Source organism: Notolepis coatsorum, assembly GCF_963971535.1.
Source record: "Notolepis coatsorum genome assembly, chromosome: 2".
NCBI lineage: Eukaryota > Metazoa > Chordata > Actinopteri > Aulopiformes > Paralepididae > Notolepis > Notolepis coatsorum.
Genome location: NC_140166.1, coordinates 77691551 through 77715182, shown reverse-complemented (window position 1 = coordinate 77715182; position 23632 = coordinate 77691551). Strand labels below are relative to the sequence as shown.

General features: G+C 44.3%; 1 protein-coding gene across 1 annotated transcript; it reads left to right on the top strand.

Moving 5' to 3' along the window:
- The first annotated feature begins 3267 nt into the window (after window positions 1-3267).
- On the top strand, window positions 3268-22700 carry cilp (cartilage intermediate layer protein, nucleotide pyrophosphohydrolase). The gene is made up of 9 exons (XM_084308756.1): window positions 3268-3413; window positions 5804-5958; window positions 9660-9725; window positions 9869-10138; window positions 12927-13106; window positions 15609-15974; window positions 17788-17896; window positions 18261-18409; window positions 19968-22700. The coding sequence occupies exons 2-9, from the start codon at window positions 5901-5903 to the stop codon at window positions 22346-22348; spliced, it is 3579 nt and encodes a 1192-aa protein (XP_084164882.1). The 5' UTR covers window positions 3268-3413; window positions 5804-5900; the 3' UTR covers window positions 22349-22700.
- The last annotated feature ends 932 nt before the right edge of the window (window positions 22701-23632 follow it).

The following is a 23632-nucleotide window of genomic DNA, read 5'->3' as shown; positions in this document are numbered from 1 at the left end:
TGTTGATGAAGGGAAGCTCAGACAAATGTGCCTGTTTATTGACATTGCATAACAGAATGTAGACACACAGCAGCACATACGGTGTAAATTGCCATCATTAGTGTTGTTGTTGTTGTTGTTGTTGACTTATCTCTTCTTGATCCTCCCATCACAACTGGGGAAGCAATTGGACGGAGGATCAAAGGGGTCCATTGAGCTTGTACACAGTGTTGTGCTAGTTACTGAAAAATAGTAACTAGTTACCACTTCATTTCAAAAGTAACTCAGTTACTTTACTGATTACTTACACCAAAAAGCAATGCGTTGCTGTGAAAAGTAACTTTTTAGTTACTTAAAAAACAAAAACAACATTATTTCAATTTCTCCCATTACTGTAATGCCCTTACAGATTCTTACAGTCAAAATCTGTTGATCGAGATTCAAGATTCAAGAGATTTATTCGTCACATACATACACAAGACATGTAGTGAAATGAAGGTGGCCATGCCCGCCTTGATTGTGCAAAAAATACAAATAATAATAGAATAAAATAGAATATTGATTGATTGATTGAAAACTTTATTAACAGATTGCAGAATGGGTACAATACAGTACGGCTCAATACACACAATTGTTAAGGGGATGCAGACCAGAGAAAGACTTTCGTCTTGTTTGCATGTTCTCCCCGTGCTCGCAAGGGTTTCCCCCCGATAAGATAAAACCCAATGGAAAAACATGCACAACAACAGATCGCTAACGCTGTGGCGTCCTTGACGAAGATGGGCAGGAGCACTTGGATTGGTCCCCGGGCGCGGCCGTCGCCGTCGCCTGTCTGCTCCCGGCTGCCCTTGGAGGGGGGGACGGGATGGGTTAAGCGCAGAGACGAATCGCATCGGCGATTCTACAAAGACAATGCATGCGTGTGTGTTTGGACATTTACGGGGGCCATACAGATGTATATCCTGACATTTATGACAATACATGACATACAGGTATACAGTACTATTACATTTGTGACATACAGGATATGCAAATATACAGTAATGTTACAGTAAACAGAGATCCTAACAGATAATATATACATACGAGGGGGAGGAAACTGTACATTAGGAGGGGGTGGGAGGGGGGGTTTGTACATTTATGGGGGCCAGTTTCGAATTACAGCCTCCCGTACGTGCTAATAGATAATAGATAGACATGATAATAGGTACTAAGATAAAATACTATACAATGCTAAGCTTACGAATGAAAGGTAATGAGTCCTATATACACTACTATAAAATATGCTATGCAGTTATGCTATATGTAACTATACTATACTAACTATACTATACAAAAACATACATTTATGTTTTTTAAAGTGACCGTTGCTTTTTCCTAAAGTGACCTGTAGTCTGCGTGTGTGCGTGCGTGTGTGTGTGTGTGTGTAAGTGGGTGTGTGTGTGTAAGTGTAGGTGTGTGTGTGTGTGTGTGTGTGTGTGTGTGTGTGTGTGTGTGTGTGTGTGTGTGTGTGTGTGTGTGTGTGTGTGTGTGTGTGTGTGTGTGTGTGTGCGCGCGTGTGTGTGTGTGTGTGTGTGCGCGCGGTGTGTGTGTGTGTGTGTGTGTGTGTGTGTGTGTGTGTGTGTGTGTGTGTGTGTGTGTGTGTGTGTGTGTGCGTGTGTGTGTGTGTTCATGTGTGCTTGTGTGTGGAGAGATCAGTGTTCTGATGGCCTGGGGAAAGTTGACAGTTTCCATTAATTTGCATTCACATTACTGAACTCTGCTAAGCAAGGTCTATACAAACACAAACCTGACACAAACATACCGTGCAATTGCTTGATCAAGTTTTCCCTGGCTAGCAGTCCCTCGGTTAAAATCCAGCCGCTGTTGCTTGGAGTCGGATGAGTCCAAAGGTCTATTAACGCTAGACTCAGCTACTAGCTTCGTTGAAGCATGTTGTTTCTCCAGGTGCTTCGACAGATTTGAATTGCTGTTTTGGGCAGTAGATAGGATCTTTGAGCCAAGAAGACACAATTTACATTTAACTAAAACGTTATTTTCTTTGTGCTCGACAAAAGAGATAGTGAGAATATCCATGTGTAAAATCTCAACTTAGTGGGCACCGCCATGACAGTCTAGACTAGAGTAAACACAAACACGCCCACAACATGTGACACAGGAGTCAGGACTGCACTGCAGCTCGCTACCAATCTACATAAAGATAACGCAGTCACGAACCATTTAGTAACGGTAATTGAGTTACTGAATTTTAAAAGTAATGCGTCAGAGTACTAGTTACTGCCAAAACTAATGGCGTAACTGTAACGCGTTACTTTGTAATGCGTTAGTCCCAACACTGCTTGTACAGTATGCTCCTTCCTAATAGTTTGCTGGGTGGCTGATGGTGGTGTCCTCCTCTTTAATATCCAGCCAGAATCAAGGCTACTATTCGCCATAGCAACATTAACTTATTTGTTATGAATTGAAAATGGGGGACCCTGATGTAAACAAGACGAAAGTCTTTCTCTGGTCTACATCTCCTTAACAATTGTATATATTGAGCTGTACTGTATTGTACCCATTTAGCAATCTGTTAATAAAATGTTCAATCAATCAATCAATCAACTTGATTGATGCTCATGACGTCGTGTCCAACAGGGTTGAGGGCAGAGGAGAGGAGAGGAGAGGAGAGGAGAGGAGAGGAGAGGAGAGGAGAGGAGAGGAGAGGAGAGGAGAGGAGAGGAGAGGAGAGGAGAGGAGGAGAGGAGAGGAGAAAATGACGTCAAACAAACTTCAATCTACGGTCCTTCAATCCTAACTATTGACAGGAAATGAGAATATGCTCCTCCACCATCGCCAAATAAAAAGCAACAGAACCCTGACTTCAAACGAAGCAGAAGCCACACTGATTTTATACACAATGAGGTGGCGTTAAATTAACAGGAGAAGCTTCTAATTAAACCTGGTAACCGTCCTCAGTCAACAAACACAAACAACACTGTCCAGCGGCGAACACCGGGTGTCCAAGGTCTGCCACTGAAGAAGTAGACACATTATCGTGATTACAGTCTAATCATAAGTATAGAGGGACAGCTGAGGATGGCCATATCCTCAAACCTCTTCTGGCTTCCTGTGGCTCACGGCCAAGAGAGGAGCGAGGGCTGAGGAGGGACGGCTGAGGACGACCATATCCTCAAAACCTCTTCTGGCTTCCTGTGGCTCACGGCCAAGAGAGGAGGGAGGGCTTCTGGAAGCAGAGCTGTATAAAGGAGTCTGTGGGAGAATGTTCTCCACTCCAGTAGGCTACAGGACAGAAGGAGGGCTATTTGAAAAGGGGTGTACAAGGAGCCAGAGAGAGAGAGAGAGAGGGGAACAGGAGGATCTCCATCAGTTCATGTATGAGAAGCGGCCCTCAGGACCTCAGAAGAAGACTCCACGTCACACACGACACAAAGGTAAGAGAAGTCGCAAGTTGATTTACTGTATTGACACACTTTGATCAATACCAGTAGTCAGGAGGGTTACTTTTTAAATGTGAGCCTGTATTGATTACCTGCTTGCTTTGGATTGTGACCAATAATGTAATCCTTTTGGTTTTTACTCCACAACTCTGTAACATTAGATACACAAATTACTTTCAGCTACTTTTTGAAAAAAAATTGACCAAAGTGTATAGATTATGAGGATACATAAGGTAATGTATTCCAATTAGAATAGCCAGATTAGCATACTGGTGCAGTCATGATTGACCTTTACTTCAAGTTGTTTCATGTATTATTTATATATGCTCACAGTATAGAAATACTCACTGTGAGTATAATCTCACAGTTCCAATGCATTTTCTTCTCGTTAACCATGTGTGTGAGTCATTTGATTAAATACCATTATGTTTGTTTTGTAATATAATTACTGAAGTCCCACAAAATGTTATATCTCTCTCTCGTCAGCATTCAGCAAGCTTTGATCTATTTTAAATGTATCAATAATCATGTAATTCCATTCACGTGCATATCATTTATTTGTTCTGATGATAAATGTGTCTGTTTATCTATGAATGACGTGTAGCTGGAAGAGATGATAGGACATTGGATGATAAAGTGATTGGCATTCATTCTGGATATTCGTTAAATATCAGAGAGAGAGAGAGAGAGAGAGAGAGAGAGAGAGAGAGAGAGAGAGAGAGAGAGAGAGAGAGAGAGAGAGAGAGAGAGAGAGAGAGAGACAGTGTGTTTGGCCAGTGTAGCAGTAGATGCAGAAATGTTTTAGTGTTCCCGTGACCGGGGGTGATGGCTAACACAGATGTGTAATGTGAGTGGGGTTCTGTGCACAGCTGCCATAATGTTCTTTCATTCTGTAAGGGGTCTCTGCTCCTCCCACAGACATTGCAAAATACAAGTCAAGGACTTTCAAGTACTTTCCCAAGCACTATTTTTCATTTTAAAAGCGCATTTAAAAGTATACAATTCACTTTTAAATGCTGTTCCAATATCCAATATGTATGGCTTAAAACCAATTTCCGACAATTAGTTACACTTTAGATTAAAAAATTATATTTCTTGATTCAGAACAATTTAATCATGGATGAACAACACTTTCAATGCGAATGGTTGATTTGAATTCCAATGACTTTTTAAGCACCTTGTTAAAAAAATTGGCTGTTTTCAAGGAATTCCAGGTCTTGACTTTCTTTTTGGTAAAAAATCAAGCACTTTAAGCACTTCAATGACAACCCTGCAGTGCAAACCCTGCTCTCTGTTCTACGGAGACCTCAGGGTGAGCCAGGACGGAAAATATTATCTGATTAGGAAAACCTTGTTTAGGAAAACCTTTTGTTTTAATCATTTAGACTCTGAATGTTTAGCCATACATCGACTATAAAGACCTGGATATCAATACGTCTTGAATGGTTGCAGTGCAATGCTGAGTGAATTCATTATTTTTACAATGTTGTAAAAACAATTTAATTACCAAAATAATTTTAAGGTATATTGTGGCAAAATAAAAGAGTAATGTATAATCTGTGTACTCTGTGAATACAGCATGTGATTATACTACCAGCAGACTATATGTTTAATGTATACTCTGAGTACAGCATGTGATTATACTACCAGCAGACTATATGTTTAATGTATACTCTGTGAGTACAGCATGTCATTATACTACCAGCAGACTATATGTTTAATGTATACTCTGAGTACAGCATGTCATTATACAACCAGCAGACTATATGTTTAATGTATACTCTGTGAGTACACTGTATACTCTGTGAGTACAGCATGTGATTATACTACCAGCAGACTATATGTTTAATGTATACTCTGTGAGTACAGCATGTCACTACCAGCAGACTATATGTTTAATGTATACTCTGTGAGTACACTATATACTCTGTGAGTACAGCATGTCATTATACTACCAGCAGACTATATGTTTAATGTATACTCTGTGAGTACACTGTATACTCTGTGAGTACAGCATGTGATTATACTACCAGCAGACTATATGTTTAATGTATACTCTGTGAGTACACTATATACTCTGTGAGTACAGCATGTGATTATACTACCAGCAGACTATATGTTTAATGTATACTCTGTGAGTACACTATATACTCTGTGAGTACAGCATGTGATTATACTACCAGCAGACTATATGTTTAATGTATACTCTGTGAGTACACTATATACTCTGTGAGTACAGCATGTGATTATACTACCAGCAGACTATATGTTTAATGTATACTCTGTGAGTACACTGTATACTCTGTGAGTACAGCATGTCACTACCAGCAGACTATGTTTGTTAATTTCTTTTGTTGTTTGTCTTCACCTTCCCGCTACTGAAGCTCTGCTGTTGAACCTACGTTGACTTCCTGGGTGTAACACGGCCATTAGCGGAGGTCAAAGGTCAGGGTTCTGAGGCCGCAGCGGCAGAGTGCTAGGATGTCAGCGTGGGCTCCACTCCTGCTCCTGGGAGTCATCACGGCTGTCACAGGTCAAGGTATGTAGGTCTCTATTTCCATTCACGTTTTTCACTCGTTTTCACTGACAAACAAGCGAACGCCACAGTCTCTCTCTCTCCCCAACACACACACACACACACACATATGCGCACACGCGCGCACACACACACACACACACATATACACACATATACATACACACGCACACATATACACACACACGCACACATATACACACACACATATACACGCACACACACATATATACACACACACACACACACACACTCACACTGACCAAAAGGTTGTCATAGAACGCACAGTATACAATAATACTGGATTTGGAAGGGGGGGAAATTAATAACTTTTTTAATAATAAAGACAAGACATGTTATCACTGTGTTCATTGTCAACTAGTTCAATCCAATGGGTCAACAGAGGTCTCCTTGTTGTATTTCCCAGAGAAAACAAGTAAAATTGGCAGGTAAAATGAAGGTTTCAAAAGGCAGACCTCACTTCCAGCACGCTGACCCACTGTGGGATCACCAGAGAGGGTGTGGTGTGAGAACCTCTTCGTTCTGGGAAACAACCCAAAATATCACTGGAACCACTGTTCACATTGGAACACTGTCGGCATTAACGTTGACGGACAATTACTTACAAATGAAAAATGAACTTTTAGAAATCAAGGTGCCCTGTAGTAGTCGGCTGGAAACTCAGAATAAGTAACTAGAACTTTGTAAAAAAACTCAACGTGTTAAGAGGGATGCTCTGTTGTATGTTAGAACTTTGTAAAGAAACTCAAAGTATTAAGAGCGATGCACTGCTCTGTTGTTATATTTTTATTGAACTATTTTATCACACTTTTTACTGTCCGTTCTATTTTATTATTTTTTGCCTATTTTTAAACTGAATCAAACCGCACTTTTTTACTCTGTCTATTCCATTTTATTATTTGTATTACTGAATGAAACCGTAAACAGAGAGGCCTATTGGGATCCTAATGTGAAAAACTGTGATACTTACCTTGCTACCTCTCTATCTTTTTATGCTCGCTTATGCCTGTATTTTTTACTGCTGTGAAGCACTTTGAACTGCAATTTCTGTATGAAAAGTGCTATACAAATAAAGTTATTATTATTATTATTAACTATAGGGGCGGTAACAGAATGAAACCTGACCTGCAACCTCACATCGCTCCTAATTCACTGTGTTGGCCCACAATATTTCCCCTGGCCAGTAGAAAGAATCCACTGACGATGTCATCGTAGCCTCCCTGTGCATGAGGCAGGGGAAGAGAAAGTCATTGTTTCAAGTTTCAAGTTTCTTTAATAGTTGTCATACAGAAGTACAGAATACTTTTATACAAAATGCTTCTTACTGTTACGCTCCAGAGACTGTGCAAGACAAGATAAGTATGAAATAAAATAACATAGTATAGCATGTAAATTAGAAGTAAAAAAATGAGGTCACACATTGCTGGAATACAATTTCCTGTGTCTCACAGTGTAACATCTACAACTTCCTGTGTCTCACAGTGTAACACCTACAACTTCCTGTGTCTCACAGTGTAACACCTACAACTTCCTGTGTCTCAGTGTAACATATACAACTTCCTGTGTCTCACAGTGTAACACCTACAACTTCCTGTGTCTCACAGTGTAACACCTACACCTTCCTGTGTCTCACAGTGTAACACCTACAACATCCTGTGTCTCAGTGTAACATCTACAACTTCCTGTGTCTCACAGTGTAACATCTACAACTTCCTGTGTCTCACAGTGTAACACCTACAACTTCCTGTGTCTCACAGTGTAACATATACAACTTCCTGTGTCTCACAGTGTAACATATACAACTTCCTGTGTCTCACAGTGTAACATATACAACTTCCTGTGTCTCACAGTGTAACATACAACTTCCTGTGTCTCACAGTGTGACATATACAACTTCCTGTGTCTCACAGTGTAACATACAACTTCCTGTGTCTCACAGTGTAACATACAACTTCCTGTGTCTCACAGTGTAACACAACAGGCTTGTTCGAGATGGGATAGGCGGACGCAGATCTGCGCAGGTTTTACTACTGCCTCGCCAAGCGCGTTGCATGACGGTTAGAATGTTGTCCGACTTGCTCTGAAAATCTGACGAGGCGAGGCGCGGAACTCCCGCGGGAGCGAGCCGCGCACAGCCTTCAGAGCGAGGCTCCACAGTACCTCTCAGCCGGCTGCTCCCGGCTGGGAAGCGACTTGCTACGGTCGCGCAAAGCGCCTATTGGCTCAGAAAAGTTGTCAGTCACCAGCCACGTGACAGCCAGGGAGTTATGAGACGTTTGATTGATTGATTGATTGAAAACTTTATTATGTTATGCGTTATCATCATATCATCATGATAAACTTCAAGCTGTCAGACACACACACACACACATACATACACACATGCGTCGTCTGTTTTGCCTCAATACTGTATATATAATTCTGTTTTGCCTCAATATACACAGTATACATATATATTGATGCAAAACAGAATTATTCAGCAGTGTGGTGTGTGCGTGCGGCCAGGAGCGCGCAACAAGATGGTATACATTATGGTATATGAATAGTATATTCCACTATAGCAGTATATGGTGTGCTGTACATTTGAATCTGATCTAATTTTGCCATCGCATTATAATGAGCTGGACAGGTGTGTAATGTGTGTGTGGTGACGTGAGAGCGTATCTGGCATGCGAGACTAGGCGAGAGGTGAAATCGGCAGTGTCCGCCCTCTTAACTCCTCCCCCGGCTTCACTCGGCTACTCTCGTCTACTAGTCGAGGCAAACCGAAATCCATCTTGAACAAGCCTAACACCTCACAGATCCTACAGATACAGTACAAGAAGAAAGCAGCGTTTTCATTGCACACACACACACACAGACAGACACACACACACATGCCTGCAAGAAGGCACAATTACACACAATCATCGTTACAGTACAAATCACAATGGGTTTATTTGACTTTCAGGGAAAATATTATTTATTAATATCGTTATTGTTTGGAACGTAGCAACATTCAGAATCCAAAAATAAGCAAGAATAATAATAATAATAATAATAATAATAATAATAATAATAATAATAATAATAATAATAATAATAATAATAATAATAATAATAATAATAATAATAATAATAATAATAATAATAATAATAATAATAATAATAAATAAATAACAATTTAAAAACAAAATTATAACTTTCTTTATTGGAAGAGTTGTGCAGGTACAAAAGTATCAAAGTGCAGTTGAGAGAGAACTTCCATTTTTCTTTCCCCCATTTTTTCCCCTTGCCCCCGCCCCATCCCATCAAAGGAGAGCAACAACAAACATACATACTCAACAGTACAAAATACACATAAATAAAATAGATACTTAAATACAGACGTGACAGAACAACGATAATAATTGAAATGATAACTGAAATAAAAAGATAGACAGAACAGGGAAAAAAAAGAAAAAGAGGCAAAAGCAACTCCTTGAGGCAATAGCAACTCCTTAACCCACCTATTGTGAGATGGAGATTGAGTATGTTTCCACTTAAAGAGAATGAGTCGCCTGGCCAGTAAGGTGGTAAAGGCAGGAGCACGATGTGCTGTTTTTTTAAATAACACATTTAAATAATCTAAGATACAGGTCTGTTGTGCTCTGTCAAATAATCATATGAGATGAGTGATCGATGAGGTGCGTCTGTCGTTACAGCAACATGGAGAAGAGACAGCTCCAGGGTGTCGAGCCAGAGCAGCCCTGACGTTTACCACTCTGAAGGTAATGGAGCTCTCGCTGTTTTAACAGGACACCATTTATCATGTCACTGTACATATTTTAAATATGTGATGGATGTCGCAAACACAGTCAAACACTCCTGTCAACAGCAACGTTGTTATTCCTGTCCTCTGTGGCTACTATAGACAACTATGAGTGGACCTCATGGTTCAACGTGGATCACCCCGGAGGTCGTGGAGATTACGAGCAGCTGGACGCCATACGCTTCTATTACCGTACCAGGGTCTGTGACGTCCCTATGGCCCTCGAAGCCAGAACCTCCGACTGGATTCCGGCCCGGGAAACTGGGGAGCAGGTCCACGGTGACGCCGCCCTGGGGTTCTGGTGCGTCAACGCTGAGCAGGCCCCAGGCCGCAACTGCTCCAACTATGCGGTTCGCTTCCTCTGTCCAAAAGGTTGGTCTCATAAGCCCTCCACTCCTAAATTCGGGGCCCCCACCTAAAGTGTTTCTGTGTGTCATACTCTTAAGTCTTTCTCAAAGGCTCGTCTTTCTATGGGAGAATTGCCAGGGACATTCCGGATTAAAGACTCGCTATTTCACCCCGAGGGTGATTGTTTATGAACCTAACTCTTACCTTAACCTTAACCCTAACCTTAATGGAGACCTCACGCTCCACCATAACCTCAACTAGAGATGCACATTTCATCCAGAATGACCCTGGAGACTCTCCTCTCTTGGATTTTAGGGGCGACGGTGGCTCAGGGGGTAGAGCAGTCGTCTGGGAATCCGGAGGTTCCCGGTTCGATTCCCGCTCCTCCCGGGCAGTGTGTCGAAGTGTCCTTGAGCAAGACACTTAACCCCTAATTGCTCCCGATGACCAGGTTGGCACCTTGCATGGTTGCCTCTGCCATCGGTGTGTGAATGGGTAAAATGTGAGGAACAAAATTGTAAAGCGCTTTGGATAAAAGCACTATATAAATGCAGCCAGTTACATCATAACCAATATGAATTGGGAATCAGGGAAAGGATCTAAAAAGATGCTGACTTGTTATTCTATCATAGCCTATTGTAAGGGTGTAATGATACACTTAGATTCAATTCAGTTAAATTGCAATACCGGGCTCAGGATTCCGTTCAAATCACAATATTTAAATTAGGGCTGCACGATTCTTGCTAAAATGTGAATCACGATTTTTCTCTCTAAGAATTGAGATCACGATTCTCTCACACGATTCTTATTTTTTCATTAATCATTTAAAAAAAAAAGTAAATTCTTTCTTTTTAATCATCATAATTTAGAAATGAGATCGCATATGTCTATGAATCTATTAAAAATGTTCGATTAATTGTGCAGCCCTAATTAAAATGTAAAAAAATTTGGCCAGAAACTAGCAAAGGATAACAACTGTGTGTAAACAAAACACACCAACACCTAACGTTAGCTACCCACACACATTAGTCTAGAAGCCAACATGTACACAATAGACCTACACACTGTAGGCCTACATTCACCCACAATCTCCACAGTACAGAGAGGCAGAGGCACATGACACATGATATATTATTGAGTCACAAGCAAGCTAAACAGACCTCTGGGCACATTTTTTTTAAACGATCTCCTACACTGAACACCTCTGACCCAATACTATAACGTCAGTGGGTCGGGTAAAAGAAAAGAAAACTTCATCCACTCACCTGATCGATGATGAAGTTGAAACCTCATGTCATGATGTTGGAAGAGATCACCACAATAAAAGCCCTGTCTGAATGTGCAGTTTGTTGTTTGGTTGCTTGCTTACAGCAGCTAACAGCTAATAGCAGCAACCTTCATTGCTAACACGCATTAACGTTAGCATCCGGAGGGCAGTTTGTTGATTTGACTTCTGTACTTCTGTACTGTACACCGATGAAGGCCGGATGGCTGAAAACGTTTTGTGACAGATGAACAACTAAATAGTGAATGCTGTATTTCTGAGTACAACCATCTCTTCATGAAATGTTGATGTCTTCTGTATACTACTCATGAGAGCTCAGCTGCTTCTTGTAGCTACTAGCTAACCAATGCTTCAAACGGGGCTTCCGGTTACATTAACGGTAAGTTAAAGACAAAGAAATATATCGTTACTACACCTACTACCACAACATATATTTTTTCTTAAAATTGCTTGTTGTTCTGTGGTTATTATCCTCCTCTTCTGCTAACCGGCCACAGGGTTGGTTGTTATTACCGCTGTAGTCAAATCGAACTTGAATGGGTCCCTTTTAAAAATAAAAGATACTATTGTATCTTTTAGTAAAACAATACTATAGCCACAGTTGTATCGTGTCGCCATATATCGTTACACCCCTAGCCTAATGGAGCGACAGTGGCTCGGGAGGTAGAGCAGTCGTCTGGCAATCCGGAGGTTCCCGGTTTGATTCCCGCTCTTCCCGGGCAGCGTGTCAAAGTGTCCTTGAGCAAGACACTTAACCCCTAACTGCTCCCGATGAGCAGGTTGGCACCTTGCATGGTCGCCGTCGGTGAGTGAACGGGTAAAATGTGATGAACAATTTGTGAAGTGCTTTGGATAAAAGCTGCTATATAAATGCACCATTTACCTATGTACCTGTCAGACATCTAGCCATCAATACAACATTAGTTTTAGAGGTCCTAAACTCTGGAACACTCTTAAGTTAATCATTGAGGTCAACAACCTCTGTATCTATCTTTAGAAAGCAACTAAAAGGCCATTTAATTTCATCATAAATCATCAACCTATTAAGTTAGTCCTGTGTAACAGTGTTACCTATATGGCTGGTTCTTTTGTTCTTTTTCTTCATTATATATTTTTCATGTTATTCTCTTCTCCTTTGCCTTCTCCTTTTTTTTATCTACTTTCTCCTTCTTGTACTTTTTTGTCCTTGTTATTGGCTCTCGTTGCTGTGTTTTGAACATGATATCTGTATCATGTCTATCTTCCATTGTTTCGTTATAGTGTTTGCCTTATGTCTCTGATCTTGTTTTGAGTTTCTTTTCTTGACCATGTTTACATGTATTTCGTTCATATTATGATTATGGACATTGATGGGACGGGAGATGAACTTTGTACAAGCCCTTTGGGCTTCGTTCCCTCCTAGCACTGTTTTTAAATAATGTGCTAAATAAATAAACTAAACTAAACTAAACCTATTGTAAACGCCTGTCTCAGACAGACAGCCACGGCTGACATCAGCACCATTATAACCTTTTATTTCCCATCTAGACAACATGGGTGCAGCTCTGGGGGCCTGGGGCCCTTGGTCTGACTGGAGCCCGTGCCCAGCCGAGTGTGGTCAGGTGGGGGTCCAGGCGCGCTCCAGGAGCTGCCAGTCCCAGGCTCTGCCCTGCGATGGCCCCAAAGTGGAGGGGAAGGCCTGCAATGCACCTGAGTGTCCAGGAACAGGTGGGCTGGCCTTGGTTTTAGTCTCTTCTTTACAGTATCTTTCTATTGTGATTGGGCTTGATTCAGTTTCAATTAAATCCGTTCAAAATAATAATAATACAAATAATAATAACATTATTTATATAGCGCTTTTACAGTGCTCAAAGACTGAAATCACAGTTTAATTACTAACACAAGTTGGATAGCCCAAGCTTGTCAGGGCAAAAGGTTGTCAATGTTTTGAATTTCTGAAGATAATTAACACCCCAATTGACTGAATTGAACCTAACCAGTGGCTCAATGGCTCGGGAGGTAGAGCAGTCGTCTGGCAATCCGGAGATTCCCGCTCCACCCGGGCTACGTGTCGATGTGTCCTTGAGCAAGACACTTAACCCCCTAATTGCTCCCGATGAGCAGGTTGGCACCTTGCATGGTTGCCTTCGCCCTCGGTGTGTGAATGTGCGAGTGAATGGGTCAAATGTGAGGAACAAATTGTAAAGCGCTTTGGATAAAAGCGCTATATAGAATGCAGCCATTTAGATTTACCATTTACCATCTTCTATTCACACAGTATAGTCCTGATCTCATCCAACATATCAAAGCAGTATTCCAGATAGGAATAGTGAACCCAATAAGAGATTCAAGATTCAAGAGGTTTATTTGTCACATACATACCAGGGCATACAGTGAAATGCGGGTGGTCAATAATACTAATAATAGGGTGCGGCCGGCTAGCGCAGCGGACTAAGCGTCTGTCTACCACCACAGAGCCAGTGGGATTGAATCCGGCTGTGGTGCCTCCGGCTTGGCCGACCGTCCATACTAACACAATTGGCAGTGTTAGCGGGTGGGAAGCCGGCGTGGTTGGGTCCTGGTCGTTGTAAACAGCGACTCCTACAGTTCGGTCGGGGCGCCTGCACAGCAAGGGAAGGATCTGGGAGAGGTAGTGTGACCTTCCACACGTTACACTCTCCCAGTGAGAGTCCGCGCTGCCAGGTGAAAAGAAGCGGTGGGCTGGCTACACATGTGTCGGAGGGATTTGGCATAACGACTAACATTGGGATGGGAGAAAAAACGGAAAAAGAAAGGGGGGGAAAGATAATAATAAAAAAAAAAGAATGCTAATAATAAAAGACATAAAAAAACAGGTAATAAGAAGACATAAGATGTGCATGATAAAAATAGACATGCTAAATTCCTGAGAAGGCACTGGGTCCTATGTACTGTACACTATATACAATATAGAGTTTTAACTCTGTCATTATGCTATACTTACTATATCTAAACTATACTATACAAGAACCACATCGGTTCTTTCCTTAAAGTGACCTTTATATTCCTCATTCCAGGAATATAGAGAGATTGACCAAGGTGTCATATTGCTGTGGTGATTGTCCAAATATCTAGTCTGTCACTGTCAATGTGCGTCAACTAGATCTCCCCTTTGGAAGGGTGCAGGCTCAACTGTGTTATTATCCGGACTAAAGGAAACAATTCCGACTTTTGCTTGAATGTTATTTATTAGGATGTCGTATCAAAACACTCAAGCACTCCAATGTCATTAGAAAACAGCCACCAGGTGGTCAATTAGACAGCAGGTAGCTAGTAGCATTAGTCAGATTACTTATAGTCTTTAGACAGCAGTACTCATCAGTCATTAGTCAGTTAGTTAGATTATTTACCTATACAAATGGGAAAAAACGGCATTCATTAGCCACATGTGCTATGCATATATAAATGATAATCACAAGGCGGCTGGGTGGCGCAGCGGAGATTGTGCTCGTCACCAATGCAAGAGACTCCGGTCTCGAATCCGGGTGTCAGCATTGCCTCCGGCTTGGGCCGGCCGTCATACTGGCTCAATTGGCAGAGCCAGCGGGTGGAAGTCGATGGGTGGTAATTTGGACGTTGTGGACAGCGACTCCTACAGGTCGGTTGGGGGACGCCTGCACAGCAGAGACAGGAAATGGCGGGGGTAGTGTGAGCCTCCCATGCGTTACACCTCGCCAATGAGAGTCCGCGCTGGCAGGTGAAAAGATGTGACAGGCTGCCTCCTTGTGTACCGGAGGGGACACGTGATGCAAGGCTTCTATCCTCCCTACAACTGACCAGTGGGGGGCATAGTCGAGCAACGTTCAAGACAGGGGAGGGGAGAATTGTAAACACGAAATTGGGATGGGAGAAAAAATAGAAAATAAGGAGAAAAGGTGGATAAAAAAAAATTATAATCACGAACATAATCAGCGCATACAATGCAACGTACCGTTAGCCAGTTAGATCGCCCACTGGGCTTTTCACATTACAGGCCTATGGCTATGAGTGTCGCTTAAATAGCGCGTCGCACCGATGCTGAAGCAGCTCACCTGTCCACAGTCTCAGACGCATGTTCCAGTGAATGCCCACTAGGCGGCACCAGACAATAAACAATACTTGCAAATAAATGTCTCAATAATAATAACGATAATAATAATTTCTCTGTAGGAATGATGTAGGATAATTCTCCAGTGATTGTGTTGCCTCTAGGTTGCTCCATGCACTGTGAGATGGGCAGGGTGAACGTGGAGTGCGACGCCTGCATGTGTCAGGAGCACACCGTGCTGGGCTCGGTCCGCGGCGCCGGGGGCCTCATGGCGCCGGGGGCAGCCATCCTGCTGGGCTCGGTCCGCAGACCCGGGGGGGGCCTCCTCACCCCGTCGGGGGCCACCATCCTCCACTCCGGCAAACTCCTCACCCTGACCGACCACAACGGACACTTCCGCGTCCCCGGCATCTGCCCCGACGGCAACACCACCCTGACCGTCAGCCTGCAGGGCCACGCCCCTCGTGATGTCATCGTGACCCGCAGCTCCGGACGCACCTCCGTCCTCAGCGTTCAGATGGAGAGAGCAGGTACTGGAGCCGCCTGTGAGGGTTGAGTCTTTACAAGGGTTTAGTGGAATATTCTGTACAGTTGTTAGGACTACCAGTATTTGCAATTATTGGCACCTCAAATATGTCGACAAGTCACTATTTACTCACAAATGGTTAGATTTAAAACACTTTTATTATAACATGTTATTATTGTGTTTTATGTAATAATATTACAATAGTATACGACATAATACAGAGCAAAAACTCATTTGAATCATGTATACTGAGTAAATTGGCACCCCCGACTTCAGTAACTACAAAGAAATATCTTAATGAGGGGTGGGTGGGTGGCGTAGCGGAGATTGCGCTCGTCACCAATGCAAGAGACTCCAGTATCGAATCGGCTTGGGCCGGCCGTCGTACCAGCTCATTTGGCAGAGTCAGCGGGTGGAAGTCGATGGGTGGGGATTGGCCGTTGTGGACAGCGACTCCTACAGGTCAGTTGGGAGACGCCTGCATAGCAGAGACAGGAAGTGGCGAGGGTAGTGTGAGCCTCCCATGCGTTACACCTCGCCAATGAGAGTCCGCGCTGGCAGGCGAAAAGATGTGACAGGCTTCTATCCTCTCTACAACCGACCAGTGGGGGGCATAGTCAAGCAACGTTCAAGACTATGAGAGAATTGGATACACGAAATTGGGATGGGAGAAAAATTGAAAATAAGGATAAAAAGTGGATAAAAAAAAATATATATATCTTAATGAAAATAACAATGACTATTGTACATTTTATGTTGGTGTTAGTAAGGCTACTAACTAACTAACTTACTACTTATTGGACCTATTGGACATTCAGTTAAAGGAACACGCCAACATTTTGGGAAATTAGCTTACTGTCTTCTCCAGACAGAGACAAGAAGATAGATACCAGTTTCCTCTCTGTGTGTTCAGTAGAGAGCTATCTGGCTGCACGTTAGCCTAGCTTAGCACAATGAATGGAAGCGGACATGGCCGGTTAGCCTTCGGGAGAGGTGTTGCCTAGGCAAACCGGCCATCTCCGCTTCCATTCATTGTGCTAAGCTAGGCATGCAGCCAGATAGCTTTCTACTGAACACACAGAGAGGAGACTGCCTGGTATCTATCTTCTTGTCTCTCTCTGGAGAAGACGGTAAGCTAATTTCCCAAAATGTTGGCATGTTCCTTTAAGCTGAAGGCACATCAGGTGAAGTTCCCCTCTCGAACAGGACACGAGGGGCTATCATGTGAGGAGGCTTGAGTTCAAGTTTCAAGTTTGCTTTTATTTGTCACGTATAAGGTACATGTACATTACAGTGAAATGCTTGGTTCTGTATGAGCCCCTGAGAATGTGCTTCATACAGTAAAAAAGTAAGTAAAAGAGGAATAACACTATACAATATACAAACTAAAGTACAACCTAAGTACAATCTAAGTACAATGAAGTAAAAATGCAGACAATGAGGTACAAAACACGTTTTTAAGGCAAGGTGCAAATGCAATGAGGTATGAATGTAGTGCAAATCTCTTTAATAAATAGATACATATAATGTAGTGTTAAAGTGTCTCAAGTGAGTGTTAAGGTGAGTGTTTGTTTAAAGTGAGTGTGTGCATGTGGATGTGTGTGCAATGGGTGTAGAAGGATGGGTTGATGATGATGTTACATACTAGAGTCATTGAGCATCCTAATGGCCTGGGGATAGAAGCTCCTTCTGAGTCTCTCTGTACTGGCCATGAGACTCCGGTATAGCGCTTGCCTGACCGCAGCGGTGCAAAGAGGCAGTTGTTTGGGTGACTATAGAGTCTGAAGTGTTTTTCTTGGTGTGCTGTGGTCTTTCAGAGAAGCTTCGCGTCCTAAACAACCCTGAGAGCAAGGTCCGGCGGGAGGGACAGACCGCCGCCTTCTGCTGCAAAGTGTCCGGATCTCCACAGCCGAGCCGGTACCAATGGTAGGTTCACCTAAAAAACATTAGCCATTATAGAGAACGTCATACGATCAGAACCGGCACATTGGCAATGTTTCTATTGGCATTGTATTAGGCCGGTATTAGTCGGCAGAATGCTCACGTTGCTTGAAACGTTTGTTTTGTTTAGTGCATCAGGTTAACCCTTTCATTACCACACTACCAAAGGGTTAACCCTTTCACTGCGACAATACAGAAGGTTAATGTCTGTCCCGCTAATGTCGCACCGAAAACGACCAAAGCAAATTCCTTGTATGTGAAAACTACTTGGCAATAAAGACCTTTCTGATTCTTCTGATTCTGATACACTGTGTATGGCGCATGCATACTTCTGCTCTCTAACCAACAGGTTTCATAACGGTAGTGTCCTGGAAGAGCATTCTGACAGCACATTGGTTCTGAAGGATCTGCACGCTGACCAGACCGGAGATTACCACTGCAGAGCCAGCGGCCCGACTGGATCCATCAAGACCAAACCAGCCACCCTCACCATCCTAGGTCTGCTCTGAGTCTAAACACAGAAGCTCACAGAGCACGGCACCACACTACACTGACAGAGGTCAAGTGGGAAGAGGGGAGGGGGAAACCACTATTGAACTGTAACTATCCAAAATTAATAGTCTACATTGGGAGATATATGTAAAATAATTGGGTGGTTTTGGCTGGATGGGAAAATGTTATTATTAATATTATATTTTGCCTCTACAACTACTGTAGTTTGATAAATTATTATATATCATCAAAAACAACTAAGACATTTTTTATACATAGTATTTCTTATATATAATATATGATAGAAACACAATTTTGGAGGCGGTCAGGTGGCGTAGCGGAGATTGCGTTCGTCACCAACCCCGGAGACGCTGGATTCGCAGCTCCGGGGTTGTCACCAGCTTGGCTGGCCGTTCACACTAATACAATTGGCAGTATTAGAGGGTGGGAGAAGCTGGCGGGGTGGATCCGGGTCGTTGTGAACAGCGACTCCTACAGTTCGGTCGGGGCGCCTGCTCAGCGCGGATAGGATCTAAGGGGGGTAGTGTGATCCTTCCACACGTTACACCCTCTCAGTGAGAGTCCGCGCTGCCAGGTGAAAAGAAGCGGTTGATTGGCTACACATGTGTCGGAGGAAGCATGTGATAGCCTCCACTCTCCCAGACCGACTGTGGGGGGTAAGTGCGCAGCGACCAGGAAGGGGATTGGGAATTGGCATAACGACTAACATTGGGATGGGAGAAAAATCGGAGGAAAAAGGAGGGGGAAAAAGATCAATACATTTTTTTTTAAACACAATTTTGGAAACATCCCTCTGAAAATAATATAAGTAAACTCATCCTTGTAAATGTTTCCAAAGTTACCTGTGGCAGCTTTCAAAGTGCTATAGAAAACATTCAGCCACTAGAGCACCAGCATGTCATGTAGCCAATCAGGTGCATTCCACTAGAGCACCAGCATGTCATGTATCCAATCAGGTGCATTCCACTAGAGCACCAGCATGTCATGTATCCAATCAGGTGCCTTCCACTAGAGCACCAGCATGTCATGTATCCAATCAGGTGCCTTCCACTAGAGCACCAGCATGTCATGTATCCAATCAGGTGCCTTCCACTAGAGCACCAGCATGGCATGTATCCAATCAGGTGCATTCCACTAGAGCACCAGCATGTCATGTATCCAATCAGGTGCATTCCACTAGAGCACCAGCATGTCATGTATCCAATCAGGTGCATTCCACTAGAGCACCAGCATGTCATGTATCCAATCAGGTGCATTCCACTAGAGCACCAGCATGTCATGTATCCAATCAGGTGCATTCCACATGGGGAAATGGGAAGTAGGGAGGGGATACATACATGCAACAACAATATTTCTTTAATGATATACTTTTATTTCACACCTTTCTAAAAGCTCTGTGGATTTTTTTTTAATGATTACTCTACATAAAAAATTTATCTATAGCACCTTTAATCCACTAAGAAAAAGTGTTGTAATTTATTTTAATCTTTTTTCCTGGGGCACCTCTCCATAACATTGTGTGTTTTCTGCCTCTTTCTCGCAGGTAGAAGCGAGCCCTCATGTAACCCCACGCCTGAATCCCACCTGATCCGTCTGCCTCACGACTGCTATCAGAACAGCACCGACTCGCACTACTACGACGTGGGCCGGTGCCCTCCAGGCTTCTGCGCTGGACAGCTCGACAACGGCATCAGGTGTAAGGACAGTGTGGCTTATTGCTGCGGGGTGGCCAACATGGAGAAGAGGCAACTGACCTGTCAAGGCTACGAGCTCCCCACCATGGTGGTGACCGGGTGTGGCTGCCAGAGATGTGTGGAAACCAAAGCCACCGTGCGCGGCGTCGCCATCGCCGCAGACACCGGGGAGCCCATGAGGTTCGGTCACATCTTTATGAACGGAGTCCGGGTGAGCCGCACGGGCTACAGGGGTACCTTCTCCGTCCAGGTGCCTCCAGACACCGTGAGGCTGGTGCTGACCTTCGTGGACAACATGCAGAAGTTCATCAACACCACCAAGGTGCTCCCCTTTAACACCAGAGGCGGCGCTGTCTACCACGAGGTCAAGCTTCTGAGGAAGAAGGCCCCGGTGACCATCAGCTCCACGGAGACCAACACCCTGGAGCTGGGAGAGGTGGAGGGTCAGGAGCCCATGGCTCAACTCGAGATTCCTCCCAACTCCTTCTACAAACAGAACGGCGAGGTCTTCGTGGGTAACGTCAAGGCGAGCGTAACGTTCCTGGATCCAAGAGACGTGTCCACAGCGGCGGCGGCTCAAAGCGATCTGAACTTTGTGGGAGACGAGGGCGACACCCTTCCACTGAGGACCTATGGGATGTTCTCGGTGGACTTCAGCGACGAGGAAGCCGGCGAGCCTCTTAACGCGGGCGAGGTAAAGGTGTTCCTGGATTCCTCCCAGGTGAAGATGGCCGAGCACCTCGACAACATGAAGCTTTGGTCCCTGAACCCCGAGACCGGGCTGTGGGAGGAGGAGGGCAGCCTGCGGATGGAGAAGAAGAAAAGAGGGAAAAGAGAGGAGAGAACCTTCCTGATCGGTAACATGGTGATCAGAGAGCGGCGTCTGTTCAACCTGGACGTCCCGGAGAACCGGAGGTGTTACGTGAAGGTGAGGGCTTTCCGCAGCGAACGCTTCATGACCAGTGAGCAGGTGGAGGGTGTGGTAGTGAGTCTCATCAACATGGAGCCCACCGCTGGCTACTCCTCAAACCCACGTGCCTGGGGCCGTTTCGATAGTGTCGTCACTGGTACCAACGGAGCCTGTCTGCCGGCGTTTTGTGACGAGCAGAAAGCCGACGCTTACTCCGCCTATGTCATGGCCAACCTAGGAGGAGAAGAGCTGGAAGCCGTCTCGTCTGCTCCCAAACTCAACCCCAACCTCGTTGGAGTCCCTCAGCCCTATCTGGGGAAACTGAACTACAGAAGAACTGACCACGAAGACCCCAGACTAAAGACGACAGCGTTCAGCATTAACGTAGCGAAGCCAACCCCAAACATGGCAGAGGAAGGCAACGGGCCCGTGTACTCCTTTGAGAATCTGAAAGACTGCGAAGAGGCTCCGTTCAGCGCGCCGCACTTCCGCTTCTCCCGGGTGGAGGGGGACCGCTATGACTACAACACAGTGCCGTTCAACGAAGACGACCCCATGAGCTGGACAGAGGACTACCTGAGCTGGTGGCCCAAGCCCCTGGAATACCGGGCCTGCTACGTCAAAGTCAGGATGAACAGCCCTCACGAGATCAACGTGCGGTCCCACAACATGGGCGGCACCCACCCCAAGACCGTCGGCCAGCTGTACGGCCTGCGCGACACCCGTAGCATCCGCGACATGGACCAGAACACCTTGTCGGCCGTGTGCCTGGAGTTCAAGTGCAGCGGGATGCTGTACGATCAGGACCGCGTAGACCGCACCCTCGTGAAGTTCATCCCCCAGGGCAGCTGCAAGAGAGACAATGTCAACTCCATGCTCCAAGAGTACCTGGTCAACCACCTGCCCTTAGCGGTCAACAACGACACCAACGAGTTCACCATGCTCGCGCCCCTCGACCCCCTGGGTCACAACTACGGAATCTATACAGTGACGGACCAGGACCCGCGCACGGCCAAGGAGATCGCCCTGGGCCGCTGCTTTGACGGCTCGTCCGACGGCACGTCCCGCGTCATGAAGAGCAACGAAGGCGTCGCACTGACGTTCACGTGTGGCGACAAGGAGGCGAAGAGCCAGGGTGTGTTCCAGGCTCTGCAGAATCCCCAAGGTCAGCAGTCGGTAACAAGTGTGGTGAGAGGAGAGGGCAGACAGAATCAGAATCGCGGCCGCCGGCAAAGGGGAGGAGGGTCCAACGCGCTCCGCAGCAGTCGTAGACGCAGCGCCAGGAACCCTACTGGCACGCGCCGACAGCCCACGGGCTAGGCAGAGAAAAACAATATGGCAGGTCAGCGCTCCCTACGTCATGTGGGGATCAGTGGGCGTTAGCCCTTTGTTATGGTCCCGTTCAAACTGTTACCGTTTTATATTAACTTAGTTTTCAATGCAATGATTATGGGGCGGCAACATTCAGAAATGGAAAAAAGGTATTTACGACAGGTATACCCAGGAGAAAATTTGAGTGGATTTCTTTTTTGTATGTTACAGCAAATATTATGCATTTTTCACCTGTACTGTGATATTTACTTGAAATTGTAAATAGGATATTTATTACACATGCCATAAAAGTTTGTAACCAGTGAGTTGTGTCCAAACCTTATTAAATGGGGGGAAAGTCTATTGTATTTCAATTTATCAGCCTCTCTTATGGATATTCTGAATTTTTTTGCAGTTACTTACTAGCCATTATTACATGGCGTTTTCACATTCGCCGAAATGCTTGCTTGTGATTGGTCAATAGCGCTCGTCGGAGGTCCTATATTACTCGATAACGGACCTCTGTGGAACAATAATGACCGCTGTGCGCAGCTGTTCGCAATCAAGGCCACTGACACACTGCATCAGTGCAGCCAATCACACACATGCTGGCTGCACTGACAGCGGAGTGTGTGTGACGATGACAGTGGAGCCAGAACAGAACTGCGTCTGCATTTGATCTCGTCTTGTCGATGTAAAATGAATTAGGTATATTGTTAGTAAGTTAGCCATGTAATAAGCGGGATAATATATAGCTATACTCGATCATTGTCGCAAAATAATTGACCTTCACTGACGTTTAAAACACCTCGGCGCTGCGCCTGGTATTTTAAACTCCGTGTCGGTCAATTATTTTGCGACAATGACCTCGTACATACATTATCCCTTACTTATTGTATTTCTAAAAAATAATGCATATTGGAATCAATCTTACCTCTTTCTCCGCTAGCCATTATTCAAGCATGTGAAGCTTTGCTTGCTTCAACAAGATGTTGAACTAAGATTAAATATAATTAGAGGTGCAGTATTCAAAATGCAAATGAATTGCCAAAGGCAGGGCTAAACAGAAAAGCACTCACCTTTATCCATTTCTTTCCCAAGAAAGGCATAACCAATAGTCGAATATATAAGATGGAGAACAACTTTCATCTGAACTTTTCAGATGAACAACGCTTTCAAACCCAATTATCGCAAGCCACCGGTGAACTGTTGAGTGCTAGTCCAGTGTTAAACACAAGAGGTTGAATACTTTGAGGTGATTAGTCACTCCCAAGTGCTCTGTATTACAGCTGC

Bases quoted from the DNA above. Each gene is read 5' to 3' on its own strand.
- cilp (XM_084308756.1), top strand. From the start codon at position 5,901: ATGTCAGCGTGGGCTCCACTCCTGCTCCTGGGAGTCATCACGGCTGTC. The intron at 9,726-9,868 runs GTAATGGAGCTC...TGGCTACTATAG, and splicing joins TGACGTTTACCACTCTGAAG to ACAACTATGAGTGGACCTCA. The intron at 10,139-12,926 runs GTTGGTCTCATA...TTTCCCATCTAG, and splicing joins TCGCTTCCTCTGTCCAAAAG to ACAACATGGGTGCAGCTCTG.